Source organism: Callorhinus ursinus, unplaced genomic scaffold (assembly GCF_003265705.2).
Source record: "Callorhinus ursinus isolate GAN/ISIS: 27379988/994484 unplaced genomic scaffold, GSC_fseal_2.0 scaffold13, whole genome shotgun sequence".
Lineage (NCBI taxonomy): Eukaryota > Metazoa > Chordata > Mammalia > Carnivora > Otariidae > Callorhinus > Callorhinus ursinus.
In genome coordinates this window covers 26704503-26724800 of record NW_027397075.1, presented here as the reverse complement: position 1 = coordinate 26724800, position 20298 = coordinate 26704503, and the positions used below count along the sequence as shown (strand labels likewise).

Here is a 20298-nt window from a genome sequence, read left to right as displayed (position 1 = left end):
GTCACTACAGGATCAAAATGAGGAACATTAAAATATAGTAAAGTCTAGGCAGTATTTTAAATAAGGCATCCCCAACCAAAGCATAAAAAGGCAGACACAACAGTGAGACTACATCAGACTAGTTGAGTTACTAAAACAAAATATTTTAGTGAAGAGATCACTTAGAAATTTGGAACTGGTTGAGAAAGTAAAGGAAATAGCATGCGGCACACTGGTTTTTAAAGGGCTATTTAATAAATAAAAAAAAGATAGGCAAAATTAATATGCAATTTACTACAAACAAAACAAATCCTATTCAATATCATTTCTCTTCTCCATATGAGGAAATGTAAAGGCATAAAGAGAAACCAAAAGAAATTAAGGGTAACATGTAATAGCAGTGGGTAAACTTGTTTTGAGATTTTGTAAAGATGTTCCCAGCAAAGAACAGACTAGTCAAGAAAAAGAGGATATTAATATATGTACAATAAAACAGGGACTTTCAAATAGATTCTACATGGACTCCATGTATGAGTATCGATTTGGAGCTAACGAGGCTGATTTTACTCTCCTAAGAACGGAGTTGGTTACAGAGCTGGAGACTGAAGAATAATGGGTCCTTTTAAAGACGGATTTAATTATTAGAAGAAACTTTTCCTAACACATGATATACTTAATAAGTTTGTTAGTTTGAATTTATTATTTAAAACATTATATTTTGACATATAATAGACCAAAAAAGTCTACAAATCAGTAAGAAAAACAAACAGTGTAACAGAAAAATAGGCAAAGGACAAGAGTAGGGAAACTGTAGAAGAAATGGTCAGCAAATGTACAAAAGGATGCTGAGCCTCACTAATAATAAGATAAAAATAAAACAACAAATTGACCTCTTTATATGTCTACCAGATTAAAAAGATTTTAATGTCTATCAGAGTGGCAAGAGTATAGGAAAAACAGACACTACTGGTAGGAGTTTGAAAGTGGTTCTCTATGTAAAAAACGAAGTGAACTCCTTTACTGGAAACTTTCCATTGAAGCAGAATACATACACGGGAAGGCATAATATCACAAGTGTGTAGCACAGTGAATTTTCACAAACCAAACAAGCCCACGAACCAGCACCAGTCCTGAGAAACGAAGCATAACCAAAATTCCCAGAATTCTCCTAGTGCTTCATTCCCATCATTGTTCTCCCCTTAAAGAAAACCATTATTCTGACTTCTAACAGTATGACTACTTTTCCAAGTTTGTGAACACTAATTAAATGGAAACAGAGGATATGCTATTTTGTAACTTCTTTAGCTCAACATCATTTTGTAAGATTCATCCATGTTGTTTTATTTAGCTGTAGTTAATTCATCCCCTTTGCTGCAGAATACTACTTTGTATAAATACGTTATAATTTATGTATCCATTCGACTGTCGGTGGACATTGGGTTGTTCAGTTTTTGATTACTGAGTTACTGCTACTATCAACATCTGTCCATGTCCTTGGCAAACATATGTCCATGTTTCTGCTAGGTATATACCTAGGAGGAAAACAGCTGGACCACAGCATGTGCATATGGTCAGCTTTAATAGATACTTTCAAACAATTTTGCAAAGTGGTTACACCAATTTACATTTCTACCAGCAATATATTGAGTTCCAGTTCACTAGAAATTAAATAATATCTATTAAAATTTAAAATAAGTATACGCTGGGGCACCTGGCTGGCTCAGTTGGTAGAATATGTGACTCTTGATCTTGGGGGTTGTGAGTTCAAGCCCCACATTGGGTGTAGAGATTACGTAAAAAAAAAAAAAAAAAAAAAAAATTTTTTTTTTTTTAAAGATTTTATTTATTTGGGAGAGAGGGAGAAAAGGAAAGGGAGAGAGAGTGAGAGAAGGGAGACAGAAGGGGGAGGAGGGGCAGAGGGAGAGGGAGAGAATCTCAAGCAGACTCTGTGCTGAGCATGGAGCCCAACATGGGGCTCATTCCCATGACCCAGAGATCATGGCCTGGGCCAAAACCAAGAGTCAGACACTTAACTGACTGAAACACCCAGGTACCCCCAAAATAAAAAAAATCTTAAAGGAAAAAAATGTATTTGCTTTGATGCAGCAATTTTACTTTTAGAAAATGTATGCTACACAAAACTTAAACAAATATACAAATATTACATATTTTATATTATTTATATTTAGATTATACATATATTTGTATAATATAAATTCTCACTGTAGTGAAACTTCTGTTGTCTACTTTCAGAAAGACTGGAAATAATCTAAATGTTCACATGGAAAGGATGGATTAATTAAATAAATTATGTTACATCTATATATTGGAATATTTATACCACCAATAAAAAAGATAAGAAAGGGGTACCTGGCTGGCTCAGTCAGTGGGGCATGAGACTCTTAATCTCAGAATTGTGAGTTCGAGTCCCACTTTGGATATAGAGATTACTTAAAAATAAAATCTTTAAAAAATAAATAAAAAAGATAAGGAGGATCCATAATCAACTATGTGAAAAATGTTGGCATTATACTGCCTAATATGCAACATAGGTTAAAAATAATTCTTAGGGGAAAAATTCTATATATGCATAGAAAGGATCTAGAAAACCAGACACCAATCATCAGTAACACTTTTTTAAACAATTATTTAACAATTTTGTACTCCTACTTTTATAATAAAAAGGTATTTTCTTTCTCATAAAATGGTATACTGTAAGTTATGCAGGTTTATTTAAAAATGTTTTAAAAACTTTATCCTATGCTTTGTATATCCAAAATATGGGTCTACACATAAATTTTTAAATTAAATAGTGCAAAAGGTGACATGTTTAGTTTACTCTGATTTTCTCTTTCTGATTCTGAGGTGATAATGAGAAGGATTAAGAATTTAAATGCTCTCAAAAAAAAAATAGTTGGATCTCTCTTTTTTCTAAAGTAGAAGAGAAGACATTCCGAATCAGATACAAATATGTGATTAGCAAAAAACCAACAAAGAAAAGAACTCTGTTGTTAAGAAAGCAGAGCATCAGGTAGTAGAGGAAACAGAAATGACCTTGCTGACAAACCAAAGGTCTCAGGAGCTATAAATGGGAAAAGAAATTATATGACAAATTAAGAATTTAGATAGAAGCTCAAAGCTTTAAAACATGATGTGTGGACAAAATTAAAGTTGAATTCTTAAAGAGGTGATAATAATTAAGAACTAGTGAGGACAGTACCAGGTAAAAAATGTTCATTTCGTTTAAAAGTTAGCTGTAGAATATAGTCTAATTTACTGCTTAATGTTTGTTTGGCTTAACCATTCTAATTTTAAAATCTAGATCTCTACTACTCAGCCATCAAAAAGAATGAAATATTGCCATTTGCAATGACGTGGATGGAGCTAGAGTGTATTGTACTAAGTGAAATAAGTCAGTCAGAGAAAGACAAAAACCATATGATTTCACTCATGTGGAATTTAAGAAACAAAACAGATGAACATATGGGAAGGGGAAAGAGAGAGAGAGGGGGGAAAACAAACCATAAAAGACTTTTAATGATAGAGAACAAACAGCGTTGATTGGAGGGGAGATGGATGGGCTAAATGGGTGGTGGGCATTAAGGAGGGTACTTGTTACGATGAGCACTGGGTATTATAATAAGTGATGGATCACTGAATTCTATTCCTGAAACCAATATTACACTATATTAAAATTTGGAGGAAAATTAAATAAATAAATAAAATCAATCTAGATCTCAAGTTATGTGATTTGTATTATACAGTTCTGATCCAAGATTAGGGTACCTACCACTATCCCACTGTAGGAAAATTATCTAAGAGATAAAGCTTCAAGTGTACAAATTTCAAATTAGAAAATAAAAATAACAGTAGATACTATATACCTACATTTACAATCAGGTAATGTCCAACTCAGTTAACAGGATAAGCTTAAAATGAATATATTGAAACAACTTTCCTAGCAGATATTTCATAGGAAACACGAAAAATATAGGTCATTGAAAATAATTTGTACTTTATTATTTTGCAAATTTGATCAAATGAAAATTAAAATGATATATACATATGAAGAATTTCAATCAGCAAACAAATATTTATTAAAAGCCTACCATTTGTAAAGTTGTTTTGGAGAATATTATTCATTCTTATATGATAGCTTTGCTAGTCTGGCACCCAATTTAAGTCATAAAAGACATTATAAAGTTAAATAAGCATAAAAGTTCAGAAGTAAACAATAAAATCATAGTAATAAGGAGCATAAATTCCAACCCAATGGAGAAAAATAAAAAATAAAGAGAAAAGCAAAACTAAAAAAGAAAAAAATACAAAACTTAATCCTAAAAAAAGGCAAGAAAGTAAAAAACAAACCAAACAAAAAAATGGTAACAGAGGATAGTGAGAAGAAGTTGCAAACAAGTTTAAATATAGCCATGATGGTAAATTTAAATAGACTAAATTCACCAACTGAAAAAAAAGATTTTCTAAGATACACCAAAAAGCATAAGGACACGGAAAAGTTTCAAGCAAAAAGATATTACACAAATACTAATCAAATGAAAGGTGCCTTGGTTACATAATATCAGACAAAACAGACTAAGATAAAAAGCAGCATTAAGAATAGAGAGGATTACTACATACATAATAAGTTCAATTTACCAGGAAGATATAACAATTTAACATATATGCACTCACTAAAAATAGCCTCAAAATGCATTTAAAAAGAAAATGACATAACAGCAAGGAGAATTAGACAAATCCCCCATGACAGTGAAGATTTCAACATGTCTCTCTCCCTATTTTATATGTCAAGCTGACAAAAACAAACACACAAACGTCAAAAATATAAATAATTTTAACATAATTTACAGTCTTGATCTGCTGGCTACATATAAAATTTCACATTAAAAATTAGAATAATATTCTTTTCAAGGGCCCATGAAACATTTACAAATTTGACATGTACAAGTCCACAAAGTCAGTTTCTATAAATTTCAAAGAACTCATCTAACACCAACCACATTCTCTAACCACAAGTTAGATGTTACTGGAAAAAAAGTTAAATGTATACAATTTAAGAAGTTAGAAAAAAATAATAAACCACAAAATAATTTCAAAGAAAACAGAAGAAAGGAAATAATATAGAGAAAGCAGAAATAAAAAACAAAATGAGTAACAAAATAGAGTTCTGCCATGATGATGAAGAAAAAATTAAGGGAGTTCAAATAAATAATGTTACGAATAAGAAGGTGGTTATAACTCAAGACAGTAGAAATTAAATAGACAATAAAAATAGTATAATAAATTTGCAAACTTAGATGAATGGACACATTTTTAAAAAACTTGCTAACACTGACTAAAGAAGAAACAGATAGTGCAAACTGTCCTATAGCTATTAAAGAAGTAAAATAAAATAGTACTTAAAAACCATCTCCAAAAGAAAACATGAGGTCCAGATGGTTTTATAGGTAAGATCTACTAAACTTTTAAAGAAAAGGTCATTCCAATCTTATACAAACTCTGGAAATAGGAAATGTTTTTTTCTACTCATTCTCTGATGGTAGTGTAACTTTTTACCAAAAACAGGATCATGAAAATATAAGAAAGAAAATCCATTCCAAATATAGATAGAAAACTCCTTCACAAAATATCAACAAATCAAATCCAACAATGTATCAAAAAGATAATACGTCATGATCATGTTAGGTTTATCCCAGGAATACAAAGATTGTTTAACCCAGTTCTACATGTAAGGAGCTTGAAAGTCCTCACTCCAAACTGACAAGTAAAAAGCTGAACAGACTGAAAAATCAACAATTCTTCCTGGATCCGTAAGAGAGGGGAGGACACGGGGCAAACTGCTTCCCTAAGACTGGAGAGACAAACAGGCAAACAGGGAGTCACAGCTTAGCGGAACAGAGACTTGGGGGTAAGAATACCTGAACTGTGATTGAGGAACTGCTGGAAGCTCAATGTGGACAGCTTTGAGAATTAAAAACTCCAGAGGAACCCAGTCATAGGGGCCCTTCCCACAGTATTTTCAGATTTACCTCCAGCAGCCAGACCAGATTGCCACACAAAATACTGGAGAAAAATCCCCTTGGGTTTCTGGCAGGGAGAGGAGAAAAGGAACCATTTTGAAAAATGCCAGAGCACTCTATTCTTCTCAGTAAGGTCTGCTCTTCAGGGAAACTAGTTAACTAGAGCCTAACCTGCTGGGGTTAATAATAATCAAAGTCTAACTAACCTAGGGGAGAGAGATAGCCAACTACAGCCCACTCAGACCATCCTATCCCACCTAAAGGGAAAGGAAAAAAAAAACAAAAACAAAAACTGAGGAATACTTCTAAAGGCCAGAGATGTAGGCTCACTAAAAGACTGAGACCTAATCTTAAGACTATAGAATGCTTCCCCTCTCCCATGCCTCACCACCACATTACTAGTTTAATTAGAACAGTTCCTTTTACATGGTACATCATATATAGCTACATCAAAAAAGCTATAAGGCACACCAAAAGAGAAAAAACACACTTAGAAGAGACAGAGCAAGTTGTAATTAACAGACCAGGAATTTAAAACAACTATGATTAATTAAGGGCACTAATGGATAAAGTACACAACATGCGAGAATAGATGGGCAATGCAAGCAGAGCACTGGAAATCCTAAGAAAGAAGCAAAAAGAATTGCCAGAGATAAAAAACAAACAAAATACAAAAAAAAAAAAAAACCAACACTGTAACAAAAATGAAGAATGCCTTTGACAGGCTTATTAACAGATTGGACATGGCTGAAAAAAAATCCTTGACCTAGAAGATATATTAATAGCATCCTTGAGAACCAAAAAGCAAAGAAAACAAAGACTGAAAAAAAAACCCATGGAGGGCGTCTGGGTGGCTCAGTTGTTAAGCGTCTGCCTTTGGCTCAGGTCATGATCCCGGGGTCCTGGGATCGAGTCCCACATCGGGCTCCCTGCTCGGCAGGAAGCCTGCTTCTCCCTCTCCCACTCCCCCTGTTTGTGTTCCTGCTCTTGCTCTCTCTCTCTCTGTCAAATAAATAAATAAAATCTTTAAAAAAAAAAAAATCCATGGACTGTGTGATAACAATAGATGTAACAGAATCATAATGGAAATCCCAGAAGGTGAAGAAAGAAAAGAAAAGAGAAGAGAAGAGAAGAGAACAAGAGAAAAGAAAAGAAAGAAAAGGAAAATTTGAAATAATAATGACTGAGAATTTCCCTAAATTAATGTCAGACACCAAATCATAGATCCAGGAATCCTAGAGGACACCAAGCAAGATAAATACCAAAAAACCCAAACCAAACCAATACAAAAATCCTACAACCTAGGCATATCATTTTAAAAATATAGAAAATCAAAGATTAAAAAAAAAAATCCTGAAAGAAGCCAGAGGAAAACAAACATCTTACCTAGAGAGGAACAAAGATAAGAATCACATCCAACTTCTCCTCAGAAACTATGAAGCAAGAAGAGAATGAAGTGAAATATTTAAAACACCAAGAGAAAAAAAAATCACCAACCCAGAATTCTGGACCCTGCAAAATTATCCTTCTTCAGTGAATGAGAAATAAAAATGTTCTCAAACAAAAAGCAAAGGAATTTGTTGCCAATAGACCTGCCTTGCAAAAAATGTTAAGAGAAGTTCTTTATAGAGAAGAAAAAAATTATGAATCAGACACATGAATCTACATAAACAAAGGAAGACCATTAAAGAAGGAATAAGTGAAGATAAAAGGAAAACTTTCATTTTTCTTAATCTTATCTAACAGATAATAGTTCAAAATAATAATAGCAATAATGTATTTCATTATGTATGTTTATGTATGTAACTTCTGTGTATATATACTTATGTATGCTTATGTTACTTACATGAAAGTGAAATGAATGACAGCAGTGACACAGGAAGAAGGAATTAGGGTTTTGTTATCATGATATTCACACTACCGTGAAATGGTATAGTATTATTTGAGAGTGGACTGGATTAGTTGTAAAAAGTACATTGTAAACTCTAGGGCAACCACTAAAAAAAGTTTAAAAAAGAAGTATAGCTGATATGCTAAGAAAGAAGAGAAAATGGAATCATATAAAATGCTGAATTCAAACCACAAAAGGCAGAAAAAAAGGAAAAGACAAAAACAGGAACAAAGAACAGAGAACAGTAAAGAATACGGGAGACATTAATCCAATTATATCAATAATTGCTTCAAATGTCAGCATTCTAAATACACCAATTAAAAGACAGATTATCAGGGTGGATCAAAAAATATGATCCAACTATCTGTTGTCTATAAGAAATCCACTTAAAAATAAAGACTCATATAGATTAAAAGTGAATGTATGGAGAAAAACATACCATGTTGACAATAAACGAAAGCAAGAAGAACTATATTTCTTTCAGACACAGCAGACTTCAAAGTAAGCAAAGTTATCAGAGATAAAGAAGAGCATTACATAATGTCAAAGGAATCAATTCCCCCAAACAATCATTAAGGCATATGTGCCTAACCAGAGAGGGTCAAAACACATGGAGCAAAAACTAGAAATGCAAGGAGAAATAGATGAATCTACTATAATAGCTGGAGACTTCAACACCCTTGTCTCCAGAAAGGGGCAGATCCAGGAGGTAGACAGTAAGGACACAGCTGAACTCAACACCACTGATCAACTGGATATAACGGACATCGTCTGACTACAACAACAGTAGAATACACATTCTTTTCAAGTTGAACATTCACCAAAATAGACTACATTCTGGGTCATAAGACACACCTGAAAGAAAGACTGTTTTGGTTTTTTTTTAAAGATTTTACTTATTTGAGACAGAAAGACAGAGCATAAGCAGAGGGAAAGGCAGGCAGAGGGAGAAGCAGGTTCCTCGCTGAGCAAGGAGCCTGATGCAGGACTTGATCCCAGGACCCTGGGATCATGACCTGAGCAGAAGGCAGATGCTTAACTGACTGAACCACCCAGGCATCCCAAAAGACTATTTTTTTAAAAAAGATTTTATTTATTTATTTATTTGACACAGAGAGACACAGCAAGAGAGGGAACACAAGCAGGGGGAGTGGGAGAGGGAGAAGCAGGCTTCCCACTGAGCAGGGAGCCCAATGTGGGGCTCGATCCCAGGACCCTGGGATCATGACCTGAGCCGAAGGCAGACGCTTAACAACTGAGCCACCCAGGTGCCCCACCAAAAGACTGTTTAATATTAGGACATTTCCAAATGTTATCTACTGTATTAGCAGGTTAAGGGAGAAAAAATATATGATAACTCAATAGATGAAGAAAATGTACTTGATTCAATCAATATTCATTCATGATTTATAAAACCATTAGTAAACTAAATAGCAGGGAACCCCCTAACCTGATAGAAGGTATCTACAAAAACCCCAAAACACAAACCTAAATAAACTCATGCAGACATTCTTTTCAAAATCAGGAGCAAGGTGTGATTTTTACTATCCTCATTAACCAATATACAGTAAGCAGTAAGAATGAAAAGGAAGAAAGAAAACTCCTATTTGCAATGATATGACTGTCTACATTAAAAAAAAAAAAACTAAAAGGAACTCACATGCCAATTAATAGATATCAGAAAAATATTTGGGTGGATTTAAGATCATTATACAAGCCAACTGAATTTCTAAACACCAGCAACAAACTATTACGAGAGCATTACAAGTTTAAAAAAAAATGCATTTACAACAGCAGTGAAGATGAAATTGTCTATAAATAAAGATATTCCCGTTTGTAGGAAATTATAACATGTTACTGTTAAAAGATCTAAAGAAATGTAGAGATAACTTAATATTGTGAGGATAATTAATTCTCCAAATTTATTTACAGGTTTATTACAACTATAATCATATTCTGAACACTGTGTGGAACTTAAAATGTTCATCATAAAACAGACCAAAGGACAAAGAATAGCCAAGTCCCTTCTAAAGAAAAATAAAGAGAAGAGACTTGAAGAGACTTAGAAGGTATTAAGATTATAAAACTAGAGTAATTATAAGAGTATGATATTGATGGAGAGGCAAACAATTGTCCAATGGAACGAAACAAAGAGCCCAGAAATAGACCTGTGTTTATATGGAACTCTAACATGATGGGTAGTGTAGCAGCTCCCTGGGGAAATTCAACATTTAATAAATGAACAGGGAAAATAGGGCTATCTACATGAGCACACATATACCTCATAAATAAAAATAATTCCAGATGGATTAATATCTTAAGTTGTCAAAAGACAACTTCAAAAGAAAGTTTTCAATTTTTAGAATTCAAGGGTAAGTAAGGATTTCTTAAATAAAAGGAAGTGATACGCATTAAAGAATGATAAAATTCAACTACATTAAAATTAAGAATAGTTCCTCAAAAGACAGCTTAAAAAAATAAATCATAAACCAGAAAAAGTATTTGCACATTTATAAATGACACAAATTAGTATCAAAAATATATTAAGAATTCCTTAATAAATAATAAAAACAAGATCAACATGGAAAAGAAAAACAACTCAATTAAAACAAGCCAGTAGAAAACCAGATATGGCCAAAAAACAAATGAGAGATGCATAATCCCATTTTGTAAACAGAGAAATGAAAGTCAAGACCACCATACACCAAATCAATTAGCAAAGTCAAAAAGAGTAATAAAACCACGTTGTGGATCAGTGTGATTACTTAGTGATTGTATTAATTTACACTCCCACTTTGGAAAACAATTTGAGATTATCTTGTAAAATTAAACATTCCATTCTTAGGTATGCACCCCAGAAAAGCCCAAGGAGACATGTTTCAGAATGTTCAAACCAGCACTGTTAATAATAGCAAAAACTTAAAACTGAAATGCCCATTAACAGGAAAAGGGATAAATTATGGAATAGTCATATAATGGATTATTATGTAGCAGAAAATTGATTAAGCATCAGCTACACATAACAACATGGATGAATCTTAACATAATGTTGACTGAGAAAGAAATATCAAGTCCTAATCCCATATCCAGACGATATTCTTTTTTAATCAAGTTTAAAAGTGGGTAAAACAAATTAAATAATATATTATTTTGGCATTTATATTTGTGATAATTTTTTGTTGAAAGCAAGGCATAATAAATATAACATTCAGAAGAGTGGTTGCTCCTGGTAAGGCTGGCAGGGGGAAAGAATAGAGAGGACTATATGCAGATCTAAGTTACTGGTAGTCTCTCAGTTTCGGGTTAGGTGGTGGGTTTATGGATATTTATTTATTATTAAATAAATGAATAAAGAAAAGGAACCAAACATGAATCAACAATGATAGTGTGTCACAAACCAAGAATTAAAAAAATAGAATTCTCCCCCTCCTTAGATTAGGTTCAGAGCCCTTAATGATGCCAATGCCTGTGAAAAACTCTATTGCTGCAATTACTATATTAAAATTATTTATATGTGTCTGTGTATCCCACTGAACCAAGAGTTAATGGAGGCTGTGTTGTCATTATCCTTATATCACCAGCTTCTACCACAGTATTTGGTTCATATAGGTTTACTGAATGGATAAAATAATAAATACGAAACTAATTCATCCAGAAATGTCAAAGGAAAAACAAAAACATCTCAAGGTATCAGCTATTTATTTGGGACACAGCATTTAAGAGATAAAAACCTAGAGTGAATCTAACATATAAATGACCTAGGAAAATAAAAACCTAGATTCCTGACTTCGTATTTTGATCCCTTTTTCTTCCCTGAGAGTCTTTGTATTTTATTTTTAATACTGCATATTCTAGAAAATGCTGTTTCTAAATGGTCAGCACAATTTAAGATAATTCCAAGCTCAAATTAGTAAATTATAAAAATCAGAAATAGTCTATAAGCCGAATTTAAAAAAAAACAAGATTGGCACATTTAGTAGTTAGAGGACTAGGCTAAAATATAAGGAGAAATTAAACAGCACTAAAAATATAAAATATGAATTACTTTGCCTCTTGTTTTCAATATGGTAAATCCTTTTATAAAACACCATTACAGCGGCACCTGGGTAGCTCAGTCGGTTAAGGGTCCGACTCTTAATCTCAGCTCAGGTCTTGATCTCAAGATCGTGACTTCAAGGCCTGCATTGGGCTCCACACTGGGCATGAAGCCTACTTAAAACCAAACCAAACCAAATCCCCCCCCCCATTATATATAGCTAGAGTAGTACAAATTAATTGATATTATTGGTGTTATTAAAATGCCTTGTGGGGGAACAAAGAAATTTTAGGGTAGAAAAAATGGCTTGATCAAAGACTGGGAGATGACTGATTTATTTAACCTGGAATTAAATGACTTAAGGAGTAATTCAGTTAGCCAAAGGAGGTTAATATAAAAGGATACTGTACTAAGGACAGAACATAAGGACATGACTAGAATTATAGCAGGTGAATTCTGAGTTAACCTATAGGAAGAAATTCTTTACTATGCAGGTGTGAAAGAGTCTTCTAGTCTAGGTAGCTAATGAACTTGATACTCACAATTTAGAATGTATATTGGAAGAGCACTTTCCAAATCGTGAGATTTTTGTAGGTGCACAACAAAAAAAGGGTTTGTGAAATGTGGAAAGTAATGGATTAAGCAAAGCTAAACAGTTTTTTGGTTCCAAGTTTTCTGAGAGGCTTTATTATGCTAGTTTTGTGAATCTCAAAAAGAGGTTTACACAATGTAGTATTCCCCAAATTTTGCGACACCATTGTAAAATATCAGAGCATTTAGGGAAACAAGAAAACAGCACATGCTGCCCAGAGGCTTCTGGAGGTTCCTAGTCCACAACATCAAGGAGCTGGAAGCCCTCCTGTCCTGCAAGAGATCTTACTGTTCTGAGATTGCTCACAATGGTTTCCTCCAAGAACCACAAAGCCATTGTGGAAAGAATGGCCCAGCTGGCCCTCAATCCCGGGCTACAGGGTGAGGGAAGTGAACAGAGAGCTCATGCGCACACTTTCTTTGTGGTAAATAAAACCTTGACCACTCTGGGGGCGGAAAAAAAAAAGACATAGACAAGTAGGCTTCGTGTATGTGTGTGGAGGGGTGGGGGAATGTATTTTTCCCTCAAAATGTATTAGTAAAGCTAAGGGACAGTGGGCCTGCTATCTTTTAGAAGGGTCAGCTTCCAAGGTTGCCCCTTAGCTGGCGTCTGGGAACTCGACTTGTGGAACGTTCCCTCTGTTGTTCTGCCTGCCTGGGACACTGAATCCTGATGTACCTGCTTGCCCAGATCATTTGTAATAAGTAATGTGAACACCTACTTTCCTTCTGGGTCTGGAATTTGGGTAGTTGTGGTTAGGTGTGGAGGGTGTTTACACAACCGGCCCCCAATAGAAATGCTGGATTTTGAATCTTAAGCAGGCTTCTCTGGACAGAAACTCTACGTAAGCGTTACTACATTTTATTGCTGAAGGAAGGAGTGCGTTATACGGCCCATGCTGGGAGAATGTTGGAAGCTTATGCTTAGATTCTTCCAGACTCTGTCTGATGTGTCTTTTCCTTTGTCATAGTTACAAGTGAATCTCTGTTCTGTGAGTCTTTTTAGGGAGCCATCAAATAGGAGGGAAGGTGGTGGGACCTCTGAAACAATACAGTTGATGTTTGAACAATGTAGTTATTAGGGACATGCCCCCCCCATTCCCATGCAGTTGAAACTCTGCATTAAGCTTTTAACTCCCCCAAAACCTACTAACAGCCTACCACTGACCAGAAGCCTTACTGATAGCATAAATAGGCAAGTAACACATATTTTGTATGTTGAATGTATTATATATTGTCCACTTACAGTAAAGTAAGCTAGAGAAAAGAAAATGTTATTAAGAAAATCATAAGGGGGATGCCTAGTTGGCTCAGTTAAGCATCGGCCTTAAGCTCAGGTCATGATCTCAGGGTCCTGGGATTCAGCCCCACATCGGGCTCCCTGCTCAGCGGGGAGTCTGCTTCTCCTTCTCACTCTGCCCCTCCCTCCACTCGTGCTTGAGCTCTTGCTCTCTCAAATAAATAAAAATCTTAAAAAAAATTTTTTTTTAAATCATAAGGAAGACAAAACTTATAGCTGTAAATTTTTAGTATTGTACTTATAAAAAATCTGCATATAAGTGGATCTACACAGTTCAAACCCTTTTTCAAGGGTCAACCATAATTCACAGCTTTTCATTTATTTCAAGTTTAGGAAATCAAAGGAAGAAAACAGTAGGCCAGATCATCTGAGGAAATACGGATAAAAACTGAGTTAGAGTTTTAGATAAAAAGATGTCTTCTTTGCCAAGTCTCATCTACGTATGCATGTATGTATTATTAGGCTGGCCTTAAAGGTACTTCCATCTTCTATAGGGCCACACAGACATTTGCACACACAGTGAAGAGTTACAGGCAGCGTAAACAGATGTACATAAGGGCACGCAGAAGAAATGTGCAGTCCTACTTGGAACTATGAAATGTATGGGCCAGAAAAGGTTTTAAAAAGTAGCAGCTTAAGATGAGTGTTGAGATGAGGTGGCCAACAGGATGGTGATGGCGCTAGGAGGGCATTTCAGGTAGAGGGCACAGAGTGAGGAGAGCAACAGAGGCATTAAGTGTATTCAGAGACACTCCCAATAGGTCGGCTGTTGAGAGGTTTGGCAATTCCCGGCAGCAGTCACAACAGAGAATGCCCTACATACCAGGCTAAGGAGTTGGTTTCTCTCTATCACAGGCACTGGAGAGCCCCTGGAAGTGGCTGTGAGGAGGACATAGACTGGAAGCAGTTGGAGGACCGTTTGAATAGGAGAGCAGGTGAGAGGCAATGAGGTAATAGCAGTTGAGTGAAGAGTAGGGATGATTGCCATTTTTATTTATTATTAAAAGAAACAGATTAAATATGGCACCTATCATTCCAAATCTCAGCGGATTACAGTTAAGATTCACAGAACACTACAGGACAGTCCCTAATGAAGACTGGCTATGGGAGCAGTACGGATAACAGCGTGTCATACTTTTGTGTTTCTAATTTTATTTTATTTTTTTGATTTTATCTTAAGCAGAGCTGTACATTCCTTGAGCATCCCCAATTGCTAAAAGGGGAGGCAGACTAAACATGTGTTTGGTGTCAGGAAACAACTACCTTTGCTGAGAAATTGCCCCAGACGATCTCCATGTAGGAAGTAAGTGAGGTGAAGGAGTCTAATCTCATTAGCGCTGAGGGAAGGGAAGAGTCACATTTTCTGCTTTACCGTAGTTTATTAGTTCATAGTTCGAAAAGCAGAAACTGGCTTTGAGTACTTGGGATAAAAGATATAAAGCAGAAAGTCAAAAAGCCCTGAAACAAAATCCATTTTATGTTTTATAATCCCCTGTGTTTTAGAAACTAATGAATGGTAAATAACAGACGACAAGATTGATTTTGTCAGTAAACCAGGTTTGGGGTAGATGAATAATGGGATTGAAGTTCACTTTAAAGTTCTATTTAAAAAGGTACCCCACTGTTAGTCTTCAAATTACGGAAGTGTCTGAGAGTTAGAGATCATCTTGATGTGTGACACTGAGTTATTAAGCTATTTATAAGAAAACAGCTTTCTTTAAAAAACCAGAATTTTAAACCTATGTACAGAATTAGACTCAAGTCCATTTTTAGTTCTTGATCTCAAAGAAAAGGACTACATTTGAATAATAACAGAAAGTTGCTATTGCTAAATGGTAGCCTAATCAAGTTTAAAAAAAAAGTAAGTTGCATTCTTCAACAAAATATTCAAAATGGAGTAACCAATAATTTAAAGTACATCATTTCATATAGTTACTTTATCATATGACACACTTGAAGTGAACATCAGTTACATCTGCACACAGGAAATTTCTTTTCATTCTATTTCCATGCAGTGCATGCAGCTAAATATAGTTTGTGAAAAGCAACCTGCTTTACAATGCTTAGCACTTAGAGTTCAGTAAGTTTAAAGAAGTATTAACTGTTAATAGGAAAGGTGGTTAGCTGTGGAAAAACAGGACCTGGCAAATTCATCATAAAGAAAAAATAAAATAATGAAGGAACATACTGAATTACCTCATTATTCTATCACCTATTGTTGTTCCTCTGATATTAAATCTAGTGAAGGGAACACAATAACTAAAGTCACTCACAAAGACTTCAAAGAACCAAATATTTAAAGCTTTAAGGTCACCACTTTTATCATTAATCACCTAAATCTAAGATTTTGTTTCCCTTTGTGATTTAAGGTTTTATGTGAGAATATGTCATTCAACTAAATGTATATGAGGAAATTAAACAGAAACACTCACTGAAGATAGGGTAGAAGAAAGACTTTGCACTTAATCCCTTTTATCTTTAAATAGATCAGAACCTAAGCAGTTACAGAGTGTAGGGAACTGCACGGACTCACATCACCAATACCATCCCCACCAATACCATCCCCGGCAACACCTACATTATGCTCCCCAGGGCTGCGCTGCTCTTTTAGAAAAAATTAATTAAGCCCTGAGCTGACTCATTTGTCCTAATCATACACTGTAGAGCAAGCAAGCAAAGAATAGCAGAGCTTTTAACTCTCTAGGAGTTCAGTTCTTTCTCTATGGTTACTTTTTTTTTCTCTGCAATTTTCTTCAATAAAGGATACACTTGAATCATTAGAAATACTGAGAGTGATTATAATGATGACTGAAGAGATGGTGGCAAATTTAGAACACACAAAGAATTTTGACTTTACAAATCAAGGCTATGTTCCACAGTCTAGAGTAGGCAATGGAACCACATTTCTATGCATGTAAAAAACTTTTTTAAAAAGTGGTTAACAGGTAATATCTTTAATATTTATGGAAAAAATCTTTAGGGCCTCTTGACTGAGCCCATAACTAAAAACTTTCAAGACTATGTGAGAACTTCTTCAGGAAGCTCACTTAGATGCTTCTCACAGAGCAAAAAACCTCTTGAGCTTGGCAAAAGAAAGAGCTACCAGCTAGGCCATCATACCATTTACTATAAGATTGATTTGGCACCGTGGAAACAGTTTATGTGAAGACCATAAAAATAGAAAACCTCACCATGCTCCTTTCATTCCAAGGGTACACGTTTATATTTCTAAATCCAGTATATAAAATCACTAAGGGATACACACACTACTTTTATTTATTGTTTTTTTAATACCATGATTGGAAAGTATGTGTTATTATTTCTTTCTTCAATTTAGTTTCCATTTAATGTTCTATGCTCTTGCCCTAGACAAAGTTAAAGGGGATCAAATATGCGGTGATTTAGAGATTGATTTCATTGTCTTAAACTCTGGATATCTACCAGTAGAGGCATTTTACCATAGACTACAGTTGTGCTTTTCTAAGACTGATTTGCTATAAAATAGGAATCAGCAAACTATGGCTCTTTGGACGAACCTGGCCAGTTGCCTGTTTTTGTAATAGCCCGTAGACAAAGAACAGTTTTTACATTTGTAGACAGTTACATTTTAAATGGTTATATAAGTACCTATGTAATAGCCTCCATTTTGCCTCTTGGCCAGCAAAGCTTAAATATCTACTCTCTGGCTTTTTAGGAAAAAGTCTGCTGATCTCTGCTATAGAGAGTCCCAGTTGTATTTGTACCGAGACTAGCTATCATTAATGAGAAGAGCATTCCATTTTAAAACATCTATGTTAGTTGTTAAGGCTTTTATTTTCTAAGACATTTCCTTCCCATGCTTGATCTCAGCCCAAAAATGAAAACCAAAGTCATATTTATCTAACCAGATTATAAATGCAAATCTTTATAAAGAAATCCTTACTTTGCATTGCAAAGAACTGTTTTGATATTTTTATTAAATGTATGTCAAAAATGGCTTAGTTAATAAACTTTTTAGCTTTCATTTCAATAACTAAATTTGGGGCAAAAAAAATTATGAGATCCACTATGTAATTCTTTATACACATTGAAGTACAGATCTAAGTATATACTTTTACCATTTTTAATATTAGGGCCATTTCTTTACTCCAACCAAACTAATCTCAACTGGGCTTTTCAAGTGGCAGCAACAGAGGAACTTTAAGACATGCACCTTTTTAGTTGGGCACTTCATCGAAGCACGAAATGTATCCTTAGATAATAGGAACCAAATGGTACAATTTTTACAAGAGAGCTTTGAAATCTTTTGTCCCTTCAGAAACAGAAATTCTCAGAAATCATATACCTACTTACAAGCTGGTAAATGATTTTTTTCATGTTCTTAAGAAGCAAAATATCTTCAACTTTCTCTCTTAAGAATAAAAGTCAACATACCTATTCTCCAAATAGAGAAGATAAATGGGCAATTGTCTCAAGGATGAAGAAGCCTTAAGAAGGTGCAGAAATATTAAAAATATACCTTATATAGGTAGTTCAAGATTTAATCAAGATGGTGCTAAGGAAGTTAGGAACTACAAAAATTATTTAGAAAAAAATCAGAAGGAAGATTTTTCACCCTTTAAAAATTTTTGGCAAATAGAAAAGAATAATGCCAGTTTCAAAGAAAAATTGATGATGTTGTGAAAGTCACTATAATCCTTTAGCATCACCTTAGTATGTACATTTTTGTATACATATAACATTGTATTTCATTTCACTTATTTATTAAAACTGTTTCCCCCCATTCTTATAAATGGCTTGTGGATTTGTCCTTGCTTCTTTAAGAAGTGATTAAGTTTCTTAAAGGATAAGAATTTTATTATTTTTCTATTATTCTTCAGTAAGTTCACTATTATGTTCTACAGAATAAAACAAAATAATATATGGGACAAACTTAGGCTCTATTCCTGAACTGAATATACAGTATATTAAATAATACATAATAATTTTTAAAAATCAGGGAAGCCAATGTAGACCCAGAAGAGGTTTCAGATCTGGATCTAACCTTGAGAGTATGAACTTGAGAGTACATGCATGGAGTGGCGTTAGCTCTAGGCCACTGTGCCTGATATTTCCTTGCTTCTAAAAGATTCTGCTGGTCTAGTTCAGCACCTGGGTCTCGGTACAATGAGGCTATCGGTGCCAACTTTGTGGCAGATCCAAACCCTAGGCGAATCCCTAAAACAAATCATTTAAGTATTATGAAAATGATAAATAAATGATAAAGCTCAACAGAAAGATATTATAGTTTCTGCTAATATCTCCAAACTAAGGATGATATGCCACAAGAAGTTTTAGGTTCTCTAGGACCCACTCTCCCCATCAAATCCTCCCTTCTCACTGATGTTATACTACTGTGTTTAAAAAAACAAACAAACAAAAAACCTTTTTAGGTCTAAAATATACAAAAACTCTGCCTAGCACTTCAGTTTCCTCAGCTATAAAGTAAGCTTAGTATAAAAGTGTTATAATAAGCTTGGATAGAAGACGCTACATAATTATGATTTTTTTGCAATTATCTAATATCAAAAATATATAATTTCTTATTTAAACAAATAAACCTGGTAAGTGATATGGTCCATTTTACTATTAAGTGTATACTTAAATTTTATTTTCAATTATGACTTTAGCATCACTTTTAGTACAGAAAAAAGCAAGGACATATGTTCACTTAAATAAATAAAAGACCATATGTACAAGCTTAAAATAATTATAGACTCTAACTCTCCACCCTGGATTTTAGAAACCATCAATTTGATTTTCAAATTGTGCTATGCTTGCTAACCTTATCTGTATACATTAAGTGGTGATGACATCCCTCTAGGTCTGGAAAGAAATGGAACGAAGTTTTACTTGTCTAAAATAGAGACTAAGAATGCTAAAAACAAAAGGCGGCAGGTAAAGAAAAGATGTTTGGTTAATCTATAAGTACAAATACCGGGAAGGATTACTTCCTTTACATTTAAAAACAATGCCATTGCCAAATAAACATTCTGACAAAATATAACTAAAGGTAGCTTTACAACTAAGGATATATAACTGAATGTAAGTAAAGGAACTATCATTTCCTAGTTACAAAAGGCAGTTTCACCGAACTGCAAGGACTGTTCTGGATTTTCGCTTGTCCTCTGTCCGTCTTTATCCCTAAAACCATTCTCATTGTAATTGGTTCTTAAGTCTGAGTAGCCACACAGACATCCTGGGTGCTTAACACAGCTTATTGTTTATTTAGTGCTTTCAAAGTGGACAGGTCCTAGGATTGAACGACTGATGGATTTTTAAAAATTCTTATAACAATTCTAGAGAGTCATAGCCTCATTTTATAGATAAGGAAACTGAAACTTAGAAAAACATTAAGTAATTTAAATGAGGAAATATAGCTAAGTAGTAAAACCAGGATTCAAGCCCACGTCATAATGTTCTTGATCAGTAATTTACCATTAAA

General features: G+C 34.3%; 1 protein-coding gene across 4 annotated transcripts in view; it reads right to left on the bottom strand.

Moving 5' to 3' along the window:
- Positions 1-20298, bottom strand: part of DCAF6 (DDB1 and CUL4 associated factor 6) — a 100691-nt gene that overhangs the window by 10248 nt on the left and 70145 nt on the right. For 2 of the 4 annotated variants that reach the window (XM_073899964.1, XM_073899966.1), the window contains one exon: positions 16032-16073. The exons of the other annotated variants lie outside the window; for them this stretch is intronic. In XM_073899964.1, coding sequence (XP_073756065.1) covers positions 16032-16073 — 42 coding nt within the window. The remainder of the gene's footprint in view (positions 1-16031; positions 16074-20298) is intronic. 4 annotated transcript variants of the gene reach the window in all.